This window comes from Astyanax mexicanus, chromosome 14, assembly GCF_023375975.1.
Source record: "Astyanax mexicanus isolate ESR-SI-001 chromosome 14, AstMex3_surface, whole genome shotgun sequence".
Taxonomy (NCBI): domain Eukaryota; kingdom Metazoa; phylum Chordata; class Actinopteri; order Characiformes; family Acestrorhamphidae; genus Astyanax; species Astyanax mexicanus.
The window spans coordinates 9,147,910-9,167,854 of NC_064421.1; the positions used below are offsets into that span (position 1 = coordinate 9,147,910).

The 19,945-nt window shown below is 41.1% G+C and overlaps 1 protein-coding gene across 2 annotated transcripts in view; it reads left to right on the plus strand.

Annotated features, from left to right (window-relative positions):
• Positions 1-19,945, plus strand: part of LOC103028758 (zinc finger DHHC-type palmitoyltransferase 14) — a 67,923-nt gene that overhangs the window by 13,333 nt on the left and 34,645 nt on the right. For both annotated transcript variants that reach the window (XM_007248453.4, XM_007248454.4), the window contains exon 3: positions 7,194-7,354. In XM_007248453.4, the coding sequence (XP_007248515.3) occupies positions 7,194-7,354 (161 nt within the window). The remainder of the gene's footprint in view (positions 1-7,193; positions 7,355-19,945) is intronic.

Here is a 19,945-nt window from a genome sequence, read left to right on the forward strand (position 1 = left end):
TTTTCCATCTTGTTGCTTCTTGAATTTTTATTCACAGCTTGGAGCTCAATCCTAGTTGTCATCCAGTTTAACATCAGAATGAGCCTGAGTTTTCCCTTTAAAACCCAGAGGCCCTGCTGTATTGACAGCAGCACTGTTGCCCACTACGCCCTCCTCATACACTCCCTTAGCGTGCTCTGGGTAATTGAGAGTAGCTGCTTGTGCCAGCTTGTTCAGGAGGATTTGACACAGTTCCTTGTTCACGGGGTCACTTCATGTCAGAGTACTGTGAGGAAGCAGTCCCAGCAGTGCTGGGTGGGATTGTTTAAATTCAGCATGATTTTATTTCCCAGGTACATCACTGTGATAGACAAGACTATTTTTAAGTTTATATTAATGCAGTGAACCCTTGATAACAAAGGTTTTTTTGAGCTCTGCTGCTGTGTGGTGGTGAAGGAATATCTTGAGCATTGTTCAGGTTGGATCAGTTTATCCAGGGATCGTCTCATTTTTAAAACTCTTGTATCCAGGCAGACGTAGGGGTGCATATTTTTACATCCCATATCATATAAATGTGAATAGACATGCTCTTTATTCAGTTATTCTAATTCTTTATACTTTATTCAATAAAGTCTCAGTAAGTTTGACTGATGTCATACAAGAATTAGAGGATTTAGGTTAAGTTTTTGTTGTAAGTAAAATTGCTTCTATAGATGGAGGTATTAATTGGCAGTGTATCTTTATATTCTAAAGCCTGTTGGATATGCATGAAAAAAGTAATCTACGTTGGTTGCACAAAGTTATGTTAAATAGAAACTGTGTTAATGAAACTGTGTTAATGCCAATTTAAAGGTAACTTGCTCGTATAGCCTTCAACATTGAGTCCACGCAAAAACAAATTATACATTTTACATTTATTGGGGGGGAAAAAAACAGTGATGATGAGCAATGGTAGGGAAGACGCAAACAGATGCAAGGAGCCAATGGGATAGGTGCAAGCTTTACGCGTTACGGTGGCTCTTCCCAAACGTAAATTATTTATGATCCCCAGAATGGCACTCTTAAGCCCCAAGTCTTCACTGACCAAAGAAGTTAGTTGTGAGTGTGGCCATATGAAGTCACACCTTGTGTATAGGACTTTTTATGTAAATAAATTAGATTATAACTGCAAGAAATAATTAAGTATCTTGGATTTTATTTTGTTAATTGGATTGAAAAATCGCAAAGATGAGCTTTTCTTAAAAAAACAAAAAACAAAATTGTTCATTGCAGGTTTAGCCTGTTTCACCACAGAGTCATAAAGCTGTAACTTTAAGTCTAATTAGGGGGCGAGTCTTGGAGTTAGAGCACCTATGTTTTAATAAAAACATCCATATTTGACTCCACATATCGAAAATGTTTAACAAATTAAAACAATACATCACAATATTGATATATTGTCCCAGCTCTAACTCTCAGCACTGCTGAGACAGAAGGATGGCAACTTTGGGTAACTCTGTGCATCTGCCAAATTGCTTATGTCAAATATCTAGAAAAGCAGCACTAAATTGTCATGCCTTTTTTCAGTCTGAGAGTGATCCTTTAAGCTCTTTTCCTCTCTTCTTACGCTCTGCTTTCATTCTCCTGGATTTCACTTCTTTAAAAGCCTGTAAACAGTCTTGTGCTTGTTAACTCTGAATGAAGTCAAGCTGTGGCAAGCTGCACAGAGGTTGATTAGTCTGTGTCTAGGCTTCAGACTTTAATCTTTTCAAATGGAAACTGATTGTGAACATGAAAAAACACCCACTCAGTCCAGATGGTGCCACACACTCTCCTGATCTCTCTGTCTCTCTCTCTCTCTCTCTGTCTCTCTGTCTGCTTTAGAAGACACAGCATCAGTAAACAAGTGCAGAACTGTGGAGTGTTTGAAATGGCGATGCACTCCCTTAATTATCACACAGCCTTTGTTGTTCTGATATAAAAAAAGCTGAATTAAACTGGTTCAGCCATGTGAAAATGTAAAACATGTCTCATAGTATTTCAGTGCTCATGGTTTCTGACAGTTTTGCTTTTCTTATAGCTGTACGGGTTGGTAAATAAAATTGAGAATGCAGAAATAATTGGGCTTTTTTGGTCAGTCTTTTTATGTGGGGGCATGTGTCTAATCTGGAAGGACACAAAAATGTATTATTTCAATTTTAGTATGTTTGGCATTTATATGTGCAACAGTTATTGCACACAGTACATCAAACATCTGCCTTTTAACAATAGAAACAGACGAGGTTCCTAGGTTGTTGCTGCATGGTCCGTAAGGTGAAACTGCTTTTGCTGGGTGGCTGCTATGGTATACTAAGAGGTTGTTATGGTGTTAAGTGGTATGTTATGTTGGGTTGCTAGGTGGTTGTTGGGGCGTTACTTAAGTGTGTTGTTATCAAAGGTGGTTAAATTAGGCTTCCTAGGTGATTGTTGTGGTATCCCATGTGATTTTGGTGGTTACTGGTGGTTGCATGTTACAGTGTATTGTCCTAGAAGGTATTGCGTTTAAGAATTTTTTGTCAGGTAAAGGAACATATTCCGGTAATGTAAAAATTATTTAATGATAATTTCAATACATCAAGAGCAATGGACTTTGAGTTAAGAATATACAGCCATTTATACTGAGATATACATACTAATATATTATAAATAAAACAGTGTTAAAAAATCTGCTCATTTATGCTAATGGGCCTGCTAAGAAACATAATAGGTAATATAGAAAACAGCAAAAAAGTCCATATATTAAAGATAAGTTAATAATGTAATTATTGAGACAGGCCTATTTTTTTCTCGTAAGAAAGTCATAGGAAGTTTACTGGAAAAGTCTCAAAAAAAGTTTACATAAAAGAAGGGCTACTGAAGTTTTAGCTCATCTTAACTGGTTTGTCCACTCATCACATAATGCACATAAAAAAACTGAGAAAACTGGAGTAACTTCTGCAATGGTTTCCATAGAAACACCACCCCTCTCCAACCCCAGTGTACCACATTGTCTTCTGAAGGTAGTTCTTATCTCCATGACAACCAAAACACTCTGAAATCCCAGTTTAGGATTGGAACAGTGTATAGTGTGAGAGACTCGGCAGGGGCCAGGATGGCGACTGTGAGGTGGAAGGAGAAGAGAAGGATGCACAAGGATGTTGGTATTATTATGGACAATATTTTTTTAGTATCATCTGCATCGGGCTGATTCCTAGATTTGGCCAATATTTAAAACTGATTCTAGCTGACATGTTAATTGTATGCTGAAAAAAGAAACGAGGGATGCTGATTGTGTTAATACGGTTGACTGACGCTGGCTGCACTACTATAAGCTATTTTTTGTTAGAAAACAAAATGGTGCATGTGTTCACTGTGGATCTTGCTCTGCCTCACTCTTTCTTGCTCTGCCTCACTCTTTCTTGCTCTGCCTCACTTTTCCTTACTCTGCATCCCTCAACCTCGCTCTGCATCTCTGTACTTGCTTTGCAGCTCTTTACTCTTTTTTACTCTGCATCACCCTCTACCTTGTTTTGCCTCACTGTACCTCGCTTTGCATCTCTCTACCTTGCTCTGCCTCACTCTTTCTTACTCTGCATCACTCTACCTTGTTCTGCCTCACTGTACCTCACTCTGCATCTCTCTACCTCACTCTGCATCCCTCTACCTCACTCTGCCTCACTGTACCTCGCTCTGCATCTCTCTAATCTCGCTTTGCATCTCTCTACCTCACTCTGCCGTACTGTACGTCACACTGCATCCCTCTACCTCGCTGTGGATCTTGCTCTGCCTCACTCCGTCTTGCTCTGCCTCACTCCGTCTGGCTCTGCTTCACTCCGTCTGGCTCTGCCTCACTCCGTCTGGCTCTGCCTCACTCCGTCTGGCTCTGCCTCACTCCGTCTGGCTCTGCCTCACTCTCTCTTGCTCTGCCTCACTTTACCTCGCTCTTCATCTCTCTACCTTTCTCTGCCTCACTTTTCCTTACTCTGCATCCCTCTACCTTGTTCTGCCTCACTGTACCTCACTCTGCCTCATTCTTCCTTACTTTGCATCTCTCTGCATCTCTCTAACCTCGCTTTGCATCTCTCTACCTCACTCTGCCTCATTCTTCCTTACTCTGCATCTCTCTACCTCGCTCTGCCTCACTGTATGTCACACTGCATCTCTCTAACCACGCTTTGCATCTTTCTACCTCGCTCTGCCTCACTGTACCTCACTCTACCTCACTGTACCTCGCTCTGCCTCCAGCTTAGTGATGTGAGAACAGTCTTCAGTGTATAGAGCTTCCTAATTTTCTGCAGGCAGGCAATACAGTTTTCTGTTATTCACAATGTTATTGCAGCTCTTTCGCTGTGTAAATCATGAATGAGACAAATAAGGGTTATCTTTTAGCCCTTGAACCTACATAAAAAGAATGGTGCAATCCACCCTTGGTCCATGTGTGAAAAACAAACCAGTAACTCTGAGTCGTCCCCCAACCGAGCCCAGAATCGGTCATGGATGGGAACTTGTTTATTCAAGTGTCTTTATTCATTTATTCTTTACTATATGAAATGAATGAAATGAGCAGATACAGCAGTTTACAGCAGTACCGAGCACATCACTGCACTAAAGGAGCTCTGTGCTTTACAGATATATTGATCTGTGTTTGGAGGGAAAAGGGGAAATGAAGTCCCAGAGTGCTCGTCTGTAATGGGCCCAGCATGATGTTGCTGTTCATCTTCACTAGAATTAAGCCCTCACTCTGCTCCTCCTGCACTTAAAAGCTAGATGGATATTTTTTGCAGATAAACAACAAAGCAAAAGTGCTTGTGGTAGTAGTGCTCTGAAGTCTATGGAATAGTGAACACATCAATAATACTGTCAATAAAAAATAAAAGTGATTATGTAAAGCTGACCAGTTCATCGATTTATATTGTATCAACATTATGCTGTAATACGAATATAGAGGATACCATAAGAGCTTAAAGAACACTGACCCAACTGTACAATTTATTATATTTTGATTATGTGCAAATTAGGTGTGTGTGTGTGTGTTGGAGAGAAATGGTCCAGAGGGAAACCATTGTTATATGATCTCCTTCCACACACCTGTTCATTCAGTGGATGAATCTGGCTCTGTAGAGGTATTTGCTGGCCTTCTCTGTTTTCTGCTCTCTGTAAAGCTCACTGAAGCACAGAATAGCAGGAAACCCTAACCGTGTTCCCCTTGACATAGTTTAGTACACAAGCGGTCACCTGATACATGTAGGCTATACACACAGGCACACACACACATGCTGTATCCAAAACAGTGGGGTCACCTGCAGGTCCCGCTGCAGTCGCCGCCGTCTTCCCTCTGCAGTCATCAGCTGGCGCCAGGGCTGATTCAAGGTCAAACAGAGGTAGCCCAGAAAATGGTTAGCACTGCAGGGGAGATGATTTAATTTGATTCATTCATTTATTCCTTTAGATGGCCTACTTATCTCTCTCTCTCTCTCTCTCTCTCTCTCTCTCTCTCTCTCTCTTTCCCTCTTCCCTCACCAAGACTTTCCGAAGGTCTTTTCTAAACACTTTCATGTGGCTCACACTTAATGATCCTATACATTCTTTAGCTTGCATAGGACAAGGTAACTAGTATTGTGTCCCATGATTTTTGCCACATCCAATGGAAGCTAAAGAACACTGCACTGATCTGTGAGATATGTGCATTGAACGTTTGCCTGTATTCTAGCCAGACACTGCTGGTCACCATCATTGCGGTGATAATGCCTCATATGACGCGCACTTCCAGGCCTTACTTGAACTCTGATAATTTAAGTGGCCTTCCCATGAGCACAATGGCCAATATTCGGACTCACTTACAAGAAAACTCATCACAACTACACTACTCTAAAACATGCCCATTGACACAGTTGTGCAAACCTGTACACCCACCTTGTCTACTTATTTTGGGGATATTGAGTTGGGGATAAGGTCAGGGGGTGATTATTCAACATCTCACCTGACTAAAGCTGTTGTCACTGAATGCAATCCAGTTCAAAATCTAGTAATACATAGACAACAGACAGTTATTCCAACAAAAGTAGCATAAAAAAACCTTTAAATATCCTTGATTTTAGAAGGAGCAGTGACTCAGCAGATGTCCCAATTTTATTGGTTCATATATCTACCTACTAGGGCTGCATTATATTGAAAATGAGATGTATTATAGTATAAAAACAGGGATTTTTTTTTACCAGAAGCAATTGATTCAAAGTGTCTTGCTTTAAATAATGCAAATGTATTGAGTAAGGATATTGCTCTAATATACTCTGCCCCGGTAGGTATATCATGGAAAATGATAATGTTTTCTCTCCCTATTTGCATTAAACTGAAAATTTTGCAAAAGCAAAACAATATATGTAGTATTAAGGCACTGCACTTTTCAAGTGAATAAAAAAAAGCATTTTTGTCTTGATTAAATATTTCCCTCCTGACACGCTGCTCACTCTCATTCTCACTTTGACTCTGTCTAGATCACTGTAATGGATCCAATCAATATATTGACAGAGGCTGGAGGGACCCATTATAAATAATGATCATGATAAGTTTGTGATACTTGCTAATGGATTGATGGAGAGCTGCTGTCGGCACTAGGTTGTGTAGATGATCTACCATGTTTTTTTAAAGCCCACAGCAGTTTTGTTTACTGACAGATGAGTGCGATGAGTTATCTTATCAGCTTGAAACATCTTAACCACTCTGATTCTCATGCTTTATAACCACTGTGCTGCAGTTGCTACTTTTTAAAAGCTGTTGATCTACTCAGGTTAATGAGTTGGGATTGGGAAAGACTGGTGTCGTCTAAAATAATGTAATTAGACTAAGCTGCACCAAGGTGTGCAGAAATAACAGGATTGTGTTGTAACCCTCATTAGATCAGATAATGGTGTTAAAAAGTGAAGCGAGGTTCTGTGTTTAGCTCTGCCTCACTCTAATTAAAATATCAGTGCTAAATAAAAGTGTGGAAAGGTAAGGTACAAGGTAAGCTGGCAGTGATTGTAATGTTGTAATTTTGTGATGAATATTGTAATGATTACATGCTTTTCTGTGCATTAGTAGTGTCTTGAAACAATTTTTATATACAATAATCATTGTAAAAGAGTAGCAGCAGCAGACAGGATTTAATGCTTTTTCCATATTACTCAACATTTACAAGAATGTTTATTCATTTATATGTATTTTCCCACTGTTTACAGCTGCCCATTCCTGGCAAACACCCTCACACCAGCCATCCCAGTGATCGGTGGTGTGCTGTTCTCCTTTGTGTTGGGAACGTTACTCAGGACCAGCTTCAGTGACCCCGGGGTGCTGCCCAGAGCCACGCCTGATGAGGCTGCAGACTTGGAGCGACAGATAGGTGAGTCACTTCTAGTGTCTCCTTACTGGTCTCCTGTTTGATGTGCTGGGTGCCTCAGTTTCTGTCTCCAAACCTCTCAAAACTCACATGGTACCTAAAGTGGCTATGCTAAGTTGCCCCTTAGGTGTGAGTTTCTCAGTGTCGAGGTGAATACCACCTTAGTTTAGAGAGTATTCCAGTCTTGCACCTAGTAATTACAAGTAGGTACCACATCCTCCATGACCCTGACCAGGAGGAAGTGAGTTGAGCTGAATTTTTAGGACATCTGTTTATTCATTGTTTCTTCTAAAATCTTTTTTTTTTTTTTTTTTTTTTTTTTTTTTTTTTTTTGGATTACCTGTACAGGGTTTGTACGGTCATGAAAAACCTGGAAAAGTCATTGAATTTGAAAATAGCAATTTCCCAGCCTGGATAAGTTTTGGAAACATAAAAATAACCAGAAAGTTTAGGAAAAGTCATGCAGATTTGTTCTACAAATCTTGATACCACTTTAAATAAGACTACCTTTATAAATGGTTTATAAATGGTTTACAATTAGTTTATTAATAGTTACTAATTAGGTTGTAAATGCCTTAAAAATCATAAATAAACAGTTTTAACACATATGTGGAAAGGGCAACAGTATAGATGGCTGTGGGTTCACTATTTGGCAAACAACGGGTCATGTTTTAAGGCATTTACAACCTAATTACTAACCATTAATAAACTAATTGTAAACCATTTATAAACACTTTATAAAGGTAGGCTTATTTTAAAGTGGTACACAAATCTTTTGTGTTTTTGTTTATCGACTGAGAAAATCTATTTTTAGCTAACAAAAATATCATCTCAGTGTTAATTCAGTAATGAATCCCTACACAGTGGAGCTCTCAGGGTCTGACACACATTTACATTATATTTCATTATTATATTGATTATTATTATATTGATTATATTATTATTTTGATTATAGTTTTAGTAGATTTTGGTTTTATTGTCCATTTCTGCATACATTAAAAATTGCATGGTCATGAAAATTTGCCTTTAAGGCATGGGAAAAAGTGTATGAACCCTGCTGTATCCACCCCTATTTTGGAGCATTGCTGTGTGGATTAGTTTACATCTAGCAACAAGAGCATTAGTAAGCTAATGAGCCTTTATGATCACCACCCACCTCATCCCTAAACTCTAAAGTCCCAAAAATACTGGGTGGAGCACCATCATTCCAGAAAACACAGTTCAAACCTCATATCTGTGGCTGGTTACTTTCACACTTTGTGTAGGGTTTTTGGATTTATATATTCATGTAATATATACTTTATTCAGCATTTTTTTTTATTATTATAATTTGAGGTATTTCAAATCTCAGTCTTATTTTTCTTACTGTGCCTCCCCTATTATTGTTGTATGTTTCCATCCATTCATCTATAAATGCTCCATAACTCAATGCGGGTGGACTTTATACCCCCCTATATAGCCCATGCCTGACATTGGAAATGGTGTCGATAGAGAATCCAGAGAATCCTATTCTTTTGTCAGAATTCTGTATAATAACTACACAAGCTGTGGATGTGTGCATTTGCACATCTGTATCAGCAGCAATGGGTACAATTTAATGTAGCTGAATGCCTTTATTAGAAGGGGTTTTTACTACAAATCTAAGTAAATTCTGAAACTGTAATATCAATGTTCTAAAATGACTAAAAAAAAAATGTTGCCAGAAATCTCAGTGCTCCATAGGAGTCAGTGTGTAAATTGACCTTGGAATTCTGTGTGGGAATGGAGCCCATATTCCCCTTGTCTGTCGTGTCCTTAAGTGAACCCCCGCTGCTGTCTTCCCTCAGTGCCACTGTTGCTGTACTATTTTTATTAAATGTGTCAGGTTCATTTATGTGTCAGAGGGCTTTGCCTTCTCATCACATTCATTTGCATGTGTGGTTTTGGCAAATCGTCAGTTTTCTGTCGGGAGTCTGTCGTGTATACGGCACAGATAACAGCATTGTCAGGATGCTGTGTCTGTGCCATCTTCTCTGACCTAGATAATACGAGGTGAGAGGAGGTTAATCTTTTGGCTCCTTTGAGGTTGAAGTGCTTACAGAAGCCCCTCAGAATTACTACTCAGAGGTCTCTTCAGACCTTCAGTTCATCAGAGAGCTGCTCTTTAATCCTGTAAACATGGTGATTTTAAAGCTGCTCAATTTTGGGAAAACTAACATTGGGATAAATTGCGATTTTAGTCACCGATCCAACATATTAAAGGATATTTTAGGGGTGGGACAAAATACTGATGCAGCGTTATACAATTGATTGCAGTGATATTTAACATTCTAGAGACCCAGACTTAAGTGAAAGTACAAGTGCTCTATGAAAAAAGTGACTTGAATAGTAGTTGAAGTTTTCTTTAGGATCCACATTTAGGTGAAAGAACTTAAGCATTCAAAAAGTATTGCAAGTACAGGGGTTGTACAAGGAAAATGAAACACCGGTCAGTTTAGTGTGGGAGGTTTCATGGCTAAATTAGAGCAGCCTGGTGGCCAATCATCATTAATTGCACATTATTGCACCAGTTAGAGCAGAGTGTGAAGGTTCAGTTAGCAGGGTAAGAGCACAGTTCTGCTCAAAATATTGCAATTCACACAACATTATGTGCGACATACCAAAGTTCAAAAGAAGACAAATTGTTGTTGCACGTCTTGCTGGAGCGTCTGTGACCAAGACAGCAAGTCTTTGTGATGTATCAAGAGCCACGGTATCCAGGGTAACATCAGCATACCACCAAGAAGGACCAACCACATCCAACAGGATTAACTGTGGACGCTGTAAGAGGAAGCTGTCTGAAAGGGATGTTTGGGTGCTAACCCGGATTGTATCCAAAAAACATAAAACCACGGCTGCCCAAAAAAATCACAGCAGAATTCAATGTGCGCCTCAGCTCTCCTGTTTCCACCAGAACTGTCCGTCGGGACAATAAATTATTGTGGTCTAAAACCAGGTGTTTCAGTTTAATTGTCCAACCCCTGTAGGTTATTGTAAAATGATCTGAAAGTAAAAGTACAATACTGAGAACATAGATTTTCATACTTCTGTTATTTTGCTGTAAAACATACTAGAAAATAATAATTCTGGCTAAATAGAAAACCACTGGATGGCATATGTCAGTTTGAAAAGTCAGCAAATCTAATCAGCATATTATTATTCAGCTCAGATTATGGTTAAAGGCTCCCCTCTGGAGTCTCCAACAGCTTAAAGATGAACACAGCGAGTTCTTATCTCACATCACCACGTCCTTCATAGGGAACAGTCAGTCTCCATACGTCAAGCAGTCTGTAAGCGTCTTCCAGTCTCTGGAAAGGTGAAGGAGAAGAAATGAGTTGATGGAAAACAGCCTTTGGCAGAACATCTTGGTCCCCTGACAAAACATCAACACCCTCCGCAAACAATCTCCAAGGCCTGAGGAGTCACTGTGACTCAGCTCAACAGATTACATGTTAAAGGTTGTGCTTCTATAAATGATTAGGAATAAAAGGAATTAAAATGAGCCAAAATAATCAGTACTGAGGTTGTTGGTGGGTTGAGGGATTTAACTTTTGCTGGATGGCTTGGATACATAAGTTCATAAGAATAAATAAAGTGGAACTGTGATTGAACAGTATTTCTACAGCACAGTAAAATCCCAGTGGATTGGTTTGAAACTCATAGGATTTTGCAGCCTTTTACAGCATCAGCAGGGCTTTTATTGCAATACAAAATACTGCAAACAATATATTGTGAAGCCCTAATAGTTACATAGTGCTAATTGACTTTAATTTGTGATCATATATATATAATTTTTATTTTTTTTTTTTTAAGATATTTTATTTGTGTATCTGTAAGGAGAGTTTGGTGGAATCCCATTTTTTTTCATATCGTGTTAAAACATTACCGCAGTATACAATATAAACTAGAAAAGGCAAAGTTCGTGAACGAACTTTAAGTTGGCTTGGAAAAGAGCGCTGAGTGAAGGGTGTGGAGTGTGTGCGTGGGGTGTGGAGTGTGTGCGTGGGGTGTGGAGTGTGTGCGTGGGGTGTGGAGTGTGTGCGTGGGGTGTGGAGTGTGTGCGTGGGGTGTGGAGTGTGTGCGTGGGGTGTGGAGTGTGTGTGAGGTGGCGGGTGCGTTTGGTGTGTGGGGAGTGCAGTGTGTGGGGAGTGCAGTGCGTGGGGTGTGGAGAGGTGTGTGGGGTGCGCAGTGTGTGTGGTGTGAAGTGTGGGGTGTGGCGTGGGTGTGGAGAGGGGTGTGGAGTGTGGTGTGGAGTGCGTGGGGTGTGGTGTGGAGTGCGTGGGGTGTGGTGTGGAGTGCGTGGGGTGTGGTGTGGAGTGCGTGGGGTGTGGTGTGGAGTGCGTGGGGTGTGGTGTGGAGTGCGTGGGGTGTGGGATGGAGTGCGTGGGGTGTGGGATGGAGTGCGTGGGGTGTGGGATGGAGTGCGTGGGGTGTGGGATGGAGTGCGTGGGGTGTGGGATGGAGTGCGTGGGGTGTGGGATGGAGTGCGTGGGGTGTGGAGTGCGTGGGGTGTGGAGTGCGTGGGGTGTGGAGTGCGTGGGGTGTGTGGAGTGCGTGGGGTGTGTGGAGTGCGTGGGGTGTGTGGAGTGCGTGGGGTGTGTGGAGTGCGTGGGGTGTGTGGAGTGCGTGGTGGGTGTGGAGTGCGTGGTGGGTGTGGAGTGCGTGGTGGGTGTGGAGAGGGGTGTGGTGTGGAGTGCATGGGATGTGGAGTGTGTTGAGTGGGGTGTGGAGTGTGATGTGGACTGTGGGGTGTGGTATGGGGTTGTGTGGTGTGGAGTGTGATGTGGACTGTGGGGTGTGGTATGGGGTTGTGTGGTGTGGAGTGTGATGTGGACTGTGGGGTGTGGTATGGGGTTGTGTGGTGTGGAGTGTGTGTGGTATGGAGAGCTTGGGGTGTGGAGGGTGTGCGGTGTGGAGTGCGTGTGGTGTGTGTGGGTTGGGGTTTGGGGTGTGGAGTACATGGGGTGTGGATTGTGGATTGTGTGAGGTGTGGAGTGTGTGTGGTGTGTGGAGTTCATGGGGTGTGGAGTGTTTAGGGTGTGGTGTGGACTGTGTGTGTGGTGTGGAGAGCTTGGGGTGTGGAGGATGTGCGGTGTGGAGTGCGTGTGGTGTGGAGTGTGTGGGTTGGGGTTTGGACTGTGTGGTGGGTGTGGAGAGGGGTGTGGAGTGTGTGATGTGGGTTGTGGTGTGAAGTGCGTGGGGTGTGGAGTGTGTGTGGGTTGTGGTGTGGAGTGCATGGGATGTGGGGTGTGTTGAGTGGGGTGTGGAGTGTGTGGAGTTCATGGGGTGTGGAGTGCGTGTGGTGTGGAGTGCGTGTGGTGTGGAGTGCGTGTGGTGTGGAGTGCGTGTGGTGTGGAGTGCGTGTGGTGTGGAGTGTGTGGGTTGGGGTTCGGAGTACATGGGGTGTGGAGTGCGTGGGGTGTGGATTGCGTGTGGTGTGGAGTGTGTGGTGTGGAGTGTGTATGGTATGGGGTGTGGAGCGTGTGGAGTGTGGGGTGTGGACTGTGTGGTGTGGACTGTGTGTGGTGTGTGGAATGTGTGTGGAGTGTGTGTGGACTGTGTGTGGTGTGGAGTGTGTGTAGATTGTGTGTGTGTGTGTTTGTGTGTGTGTGTGTGCGCGTGTGTGTGGTGTGGACTGTGTGGAGTGTGTGTGTGTGTGTGTGTGGTGTGGGGTATGAAGTGTGTGTGTGTGGGGTGGAGTGTGCATGGTGTGGGGTTTGTGTGGTGTGGAGTGTGTGTGTGGTATGTGTGAGGTGGAGTGTGTGTGGTGTGGGGTATGTGTGTGTAGATTGTGTGTGGTGTGGACTGTAGTGTGGTGTGTGTGTGTGTGTAGTGTGTGTGTGTGTGTAGTGTGTGCGTGTGTAGTGTGTGCGTGTGTAGTGTGTGCGTGTGTAGTGTGTGCGTGTGTAGTGTGTGCGTGTAGTGTGTGCGTGTAGTGTGTGCGTGTGTGTGGTGTGGACTGTGTGGAGTGTGTGTGGTGTGGAGTGTGTGTGTGTGGTGTGGGGTATGTGAGCTGTGGAGTGTGTGTGGTTTAAAGTGTGTGTGGTGTGGGGTTTGTGTGGTGTGGAGTGTGTGTGTGTGTGGTATGTGTGAGGTGGAGTGTGTGTGGAGTGGGGTATGTGTGGTTTGAAGTGTGTGTGGGGTGGAGTGTGTGGGGTGGAGTGTGTGGGGTGGAGTGTGTGTGGTGTGGAATGTGTGTAGGGTGTGGTGTGGACTGTGTGGTGTGAGGTGTGTGGTGTGTAGAGTGTATGTGGTGTGGGCTGTGGAGTTTGTGTGGTGGGGAGTGGACTGTGTGTCGGGTGTGGGGTGTGGGGTGTGAAGTGTGTGGTGTGGGGTATGTGTGGTTTGAACTGTGTGTGGTGTGGGGTATGTGTTGTTTGAACTGTGTGTGGTCTGGGGTATGTGTAATGTGGAGGGTGTGGGGTGTGAAGTGTGTGGTGTGGGGTATGTGTGGTTTGAAGTGTGTGTGGTGTGGGGTATTTGTGATGTGAAGTGTATGTGGTGTGGGGTATGTGTAATGTGGAGTGTATGTGGTGTGGGGTATGTGTGGTTTGAAGTGTGTGTGGTGAGGTGTATGTGTTGTGTGGTGTGGTATTGGTTCTGGTGTGGGTTGTGTTCAGCAGGATCTTCTCCATACAGATACAGTACTGAGGAGCAGGGCAGAGAGGGGGGCCGTGCGCAGGATCGGCTGGTGTGTGTGAGATGGCCAACATTCCGCCCATTCATTCCTATGGGGAAAGTTTGTACGATAATTTTACGAAAACCGTAAATCGTCTCGGTGAGATCAGCATATCGCATATTGTGACTTTTAGAGCAATTTGAAAAAAGTGTGAATGGAAGTCTATGGGAAAAAATCTGACTTTGGCGGACCACCGATCGGACCCTGGTGGTCCGATCACTTAGAAAAGCACAAGCACACCACGCTATAGGCTATAGGTTCTATCATCGTGTGAAGTTTCGTGGTTCTGGCTTGACAACTGTAGGATGAGAAACTGTTTATAAAAAGTTTATAGAATAATAATAATAATAAGATTACGAAGAACAGTAAGTTGGCTTTTCCAAGCCAACTTAATTATATTAATTGTGCATGCCCTGTGTTCAGTTTTCTACAATACCATCAAATTCTAGGTTATTTTTAAACTAAAAATTATCAGATGCAAAGTTTAGTTTGTTTACAGGCTAAGAAACACTGTGCACACTTTTACATCAAGTCATACAGAAAATCCAAAACCATCAGTCTGACCATTAAAATATGTTTAGCACAGCAAATCACAGGACTTCACTTCTCTAGTATGGTAGCTTTACATTCTGTTCACCACAGTCTGACTGAAACTTATTATTAAACACTTGTAATTTAACATTTAGACGATGAGGAAGCAACAGAGGACAGACAGAACGCAGAAATGATCTTTTTTCTGTAGTATTGGGTTCAGAAGCTTACTTGGTAAGCTAGCCCATAGTACAGATACACTAGTACAGAGTATCTGACAGCTCAGTACAGCTGTTTTTGACTAAATAACCTGAGTACTGTTGTTAAAATCTTGTCTCTGAGAAAGTGTTGTCTTGGTTAGATAGCTAGATAATGTTTGGTAACAGTCTTAACTGCTAACACCACAGCACAGAACGATACCTGAGGCTCTCACAGCCTCTACATTTTGTGGCCACCTTAAATGCACATGAATGAATGACCTTTTTTGGCCTGAATGAGCTAGACATAAATTTGACACATCAGACATGTATTTATAAAATACCATTCAAATGTTCACGCTGTAGTTTATGGGATTAGTTATACTGCTCAATCCTGTCTAAGTATATTTAGGTAATTACGTATGCTGTTATTGTTGACCTGTTTCGATATTGCTTGTGGCGACTCAAGAATCATACTCTCACTTTCACAATGATTGTTCCAAGCCAAAGATGGTTTGCTACTGGGAAGTTCAGCATGAATCAGACTGGTTGATAAATGTTGCAGTAAAGTGTCTTAGGCTATGTTCACATTACCAGGCTGAAGTGACTCAAATATTATTTTTTTCTCAATGTGGCTCAGATCTGATTTTTTTTTGCATGGCTGTGTGATCAAATTTGAGGCACTTTTTATATGTGGTTCTAAATCTGATACATATATTCTATCCATGGACATGAGACATGAATGTGAACGGTCAAATCGGAATTCATGAGTCCTTTTGCTTTTACGCATTAGCATTAGCACTACATGCTTCTCTCTCTTACCCACAACACATCTCTTGGTGCAGCGGTGCAGCTATAGCTGCAAAAACAGCAAAAGCAAACCACCTGGCCTTTTTTACCTCCTCGACCTGAGCATGAACTTCAGACCAGCTGTTTACTCTACACTCCAGCAAAAGATACTCCACATATGAGCTGCTAACTCATCCATTTCCCTTTATAAAGCTACGAGTCGTCTCTCTAATAGAGGTTTTTTATTGGTGGTGAAGAAGGCGGCAAAATTTTGAAGCGTTTCAGGGACAGATTAATTCACATTACACACAAATAAAGGTCACTTACATTTGTGAATGTGATCTGATCTGAGCAAAAAATCGGATTTGAGCAATGTGGCTTGTAATGTGGACATAGCCTAAATTTATATCTGTATGTCACTAAAACCATATAAAGCCGCTTGTTTTTTTGCATCATTGCTCATATGTTTAATTCTGTTAAGCATATTCAGTCTGTCTTTGGGCTGGAACCAGATTCAGAAGGACTAAAGCCGAGAGCCAGAGGCTTGTTCCTTACACTGTGCAGCACTCCTTTCTCATTCAGTGAGGAACTCCTTTTCTATAACTGAGTGAAAGCGCAGACTGTGCCATTTACCAGGACTGACCTACATTGCAGAGAGTCCCCACTGTCTGTCCTGAGCACGGAGCCAGGAAGCCTGCCTGTTTGTGCTGTGAATAATGCTGTTTAGCTGATCTTACTCAGCATATTGGCTCCTTCACAAAAACAATGCTGTCGAATGTTTAGAGCCAGCATGCTGCTGCAGCCAGCAAGGAATCTCAAGTATCTGCTGATGTGGAGCAGCACTGCCAATAATCTGCCCTTATCAGTCTGGATTTGTTTGAAGGCTCTATGTATGAATGGTGAATGCTCCATATTCTATTTTATATTACTTTTAAATGCTGTTGAATTGACTCTATTAACCAGATAGTTCTGTAACACTCCTGCTTCTGCTGTTCCCATAAACACATGGTTTATTGGAGCAATACCAGATATATCAGTGGAATGGTACAAGATAAAAGCTAGTGGCATAAATGTACCACAAAATTAGCCCTAAAATAGTGTACAAATAAGTTGTATGCATTTTACCCCCCCCCCCCCAAAAAAAAACAGATTGTTTTAAATTGATGAGTTTCTTTGATTTTACCAAATTAAAAACCTCTGGAATATAATCAAGAAGAAGATGGCATAAGCCATCAAGCCAAGCTAAACTTTTTGAATTTTTGCACCAGGAGTGGAATAAAGTTATCCAAAAGCAGTGTGTAAGACTGGTCGAGGAGAACATGCCAAGATGCATGAAAACTGTGATTCAAAAACCAGGATTATTCCACCAAATATTGATTTCTGGACTCCTAAAACTTCATGAATATGAACTTGTTTTCTTTGCATTATTTGGGGTCTGAAAGCTTTGCATCTTTTGTTATTTCCGTAATTTCTCATTTTCTGCAAATAAATGCTCCAAATGACAATATTTTTATTTGGAAATGGGTAGAAATGTTGTCTGTAGTTTATAGAGTAAAACAACAATGTTCATTTTACTCAAACATAAACCTATAAATAGCGAAATCATAGAAACTGATTCAGAAACTGAAGTGGTCTCTTATATGTTTCCAGAGCTGGAAAAGGCAGATCCCTAAAAAATAAATTCTTAGTCATTTGTCTTAAAGGTCCTAACTTGTATCCCAAACGTGACTGGTAAACACTGCAACATTTAGTTTTATTTGTATGCATTGGAATTTTCAGTTTTAAATTATATGTAATAATATCGTAACAAAATGTTTGACACAATAACAAAAAAATCGTATTGTTATAAGTGATATTTTTGCTTTGTAGTGTATTTACTTTTAAATACAGTAGTTTAGTTTATATGTAGAATCAGGGTCCTGAATACAAAAGTATGTTTTCAAGTATGTTCCTCTTCCTGTTCCACAGGAAGTGGGCAGGATAGGTTCTTATAGTAACAGGACGTGGTGTGTATAGGCTCGCGCAGCAGGTTACATAGGGTCTTGGTGTGGTCAGACTCAGGAAACAGGATTTTGTTGTATGGTGTGTGGTTTGTTTAGATTTCTTTTTCTTTTTTTTTTGCTTTAGAGGCTAGCTTTACATTCTTGCTGTACATGTGCTTCCAATATGTCTGTGTGTTACAAGCGTTCCCCTGAGATGCGTATCCTCTACAACACACGGCCACATCTGGCACTGTTACCAGACCAAGACGTCGTTGGTTTACAAAAAAAATAAGTAAATCGAAATATTCTATGTAAATATTCATGGTAATGCAGTTAAAAACGAATTTATTTAAAAAAAATAATAATCTCTTTCAAACAGATTTCTAGCCTTTGAATTTTGGCGTAGGTCAGACTTTTTGTGTATGTAACCTTTTTCACTCTCTGGGCTTTTAAGCTTTTAAATGGACTCCATGGTAGGGCTGGGCAATAATTCAGTGTTGATTTTAAGAAGATTATTCACAACAATGTTTACAAAAAATAATCCTGATTATTCAGTATGGCATGCTTCTTCTGAAACTATTTTAATGTAATGTGTTTCAACTTAATGAGAAGTTAGATTTTATGCAAATTAGCTGTTGCTGGCCACATCATAGTTATGCTGAGCATTTTCCACGTTAGTGTTAGTTTGTGCTAAATGGCAAAACACACAAACATGCTTGTTCATGATTAACCGAGTTATAAGCACAAAACTCAATATTCGAAAATACTTATATCTCCTTTATCTGCTGACTTGCCACAGAGAGTAGATACAGATCCCTCCCTCAGACGAAGTCTGCTTGCTAATCCTGCTGTGTACTATCTGAGTTACTCGACCAAGCTGATTGAAATGGCATATATTTAACTATTCATCTAGTGGGTGGGGCTCTGGTAAGGGTTGAGGGGTGGTGCCAGGGTTGTTCTATGCAGGTTTTCTTATTGTAATGTCACAATAAGTGAGCCTTCCAAATGGCTTATCAAAGCATAAAATTCTTAACACCAAACTCTTTTAGTTGATTCACAGATAACAGATGGATTTTTTTTTTGTTTTTAGAGAGTTTATATGGGAAGTCAAGTTTTGCATAGTATGTTCCTACAATTAAAATAGCACATTTATAAAGATAAGTATTAGTGGTGCAGCAGCTTCAGTAACCAGGGGTTGTGGCTTGGTACCAGTCGATGAGGACTGAGGAGTGGTGTCTTGCCTTCTCTATGTTTTAATTGTGATTAAAGGTGCTAAAAGTGATATTGTGCCATCTCTATCTGTTTTAATTGTGGTTTAAATGACTATTTTGAACAGTGAATGACAGTAAATGGTTTCTGATTAGCTTGTTTCAGATGACATCATACTGATAGATACCTAATGTTTTATTATAATAGCTGCTGCTATTTTTGCAGACCTGGATGTTCTTTATGGCGTGTAAGAGAAGTTTTAATTAGTTCTTTTTCATTGTTGTCTTTTTTTTCCCAACAAAGTTCTGTAGAATGTTCCCTCATGTCTGCTGCATCTTTATCTTGTCCTGAAGGCTGAGAGCATGTCTTTAGTTTGACAGATGGGAAAGTGAAAAGGAGAGATGTTGAGTAGAAGGGGCTGAATTGAGCTGTGACAGTAATTGTACAGCCAGTAAAATGCAGCAGACCGAAGACGACAAAAGGAAGCGCTGGCTTCTCTTTGTCTGATTCAGTGACTGTCTGTGTGAAGATTTCCTCTGTGTCTGCAGTTCGCCTGTGGCTGCTCATCAGTCTCATTAGCCTAGTTTGCCCTGGTGCGCTGGGGAGTGACAGCAGCCCAGCCTCAGTCCTGATGTCTGTTTCGATTGGCTGTACGCCCGGTGGTGTTGGTAATATTATAGCGATATGTTTGGATTCAGTGTAGGGATGGTCGATATGCAGTACATGTAGCACAATTATTTATTTATCTGAGGATTTATGAGGTTGGATAGAAAAAATAAAGCTTTTGCAGAAACATATTAAAAATGTATATCAAACTATGAGTAGGTTTCTGTTTAGAGTTTCTGGTGTCCATGTAAATAGTAGTATATATATTTAGATTTGATATATGTTTAGTTATTGCTTGTATACTTGTACAGTATGAATTAATGATCTGAATAACAATAAATACAGTAATTTAGTGCTCTAGCCAACAGTTAGATTTAGATTAGTCCCATACAACATTGCATTATTCTACTTGTAGGTACTTTTTGTCTTGAGTGGAAGGTGAACCTATCCGTTAGTATATCCAAAACATGATATAATTTTCATTTTTAATGTAGAAAGTTTGTCATTGTGCTTTGATTTCTTTAACAATGTACTGATGCAGTTTAATATCTGCACCAGAAGTTTAGCAGAAAATGGCAAAAGA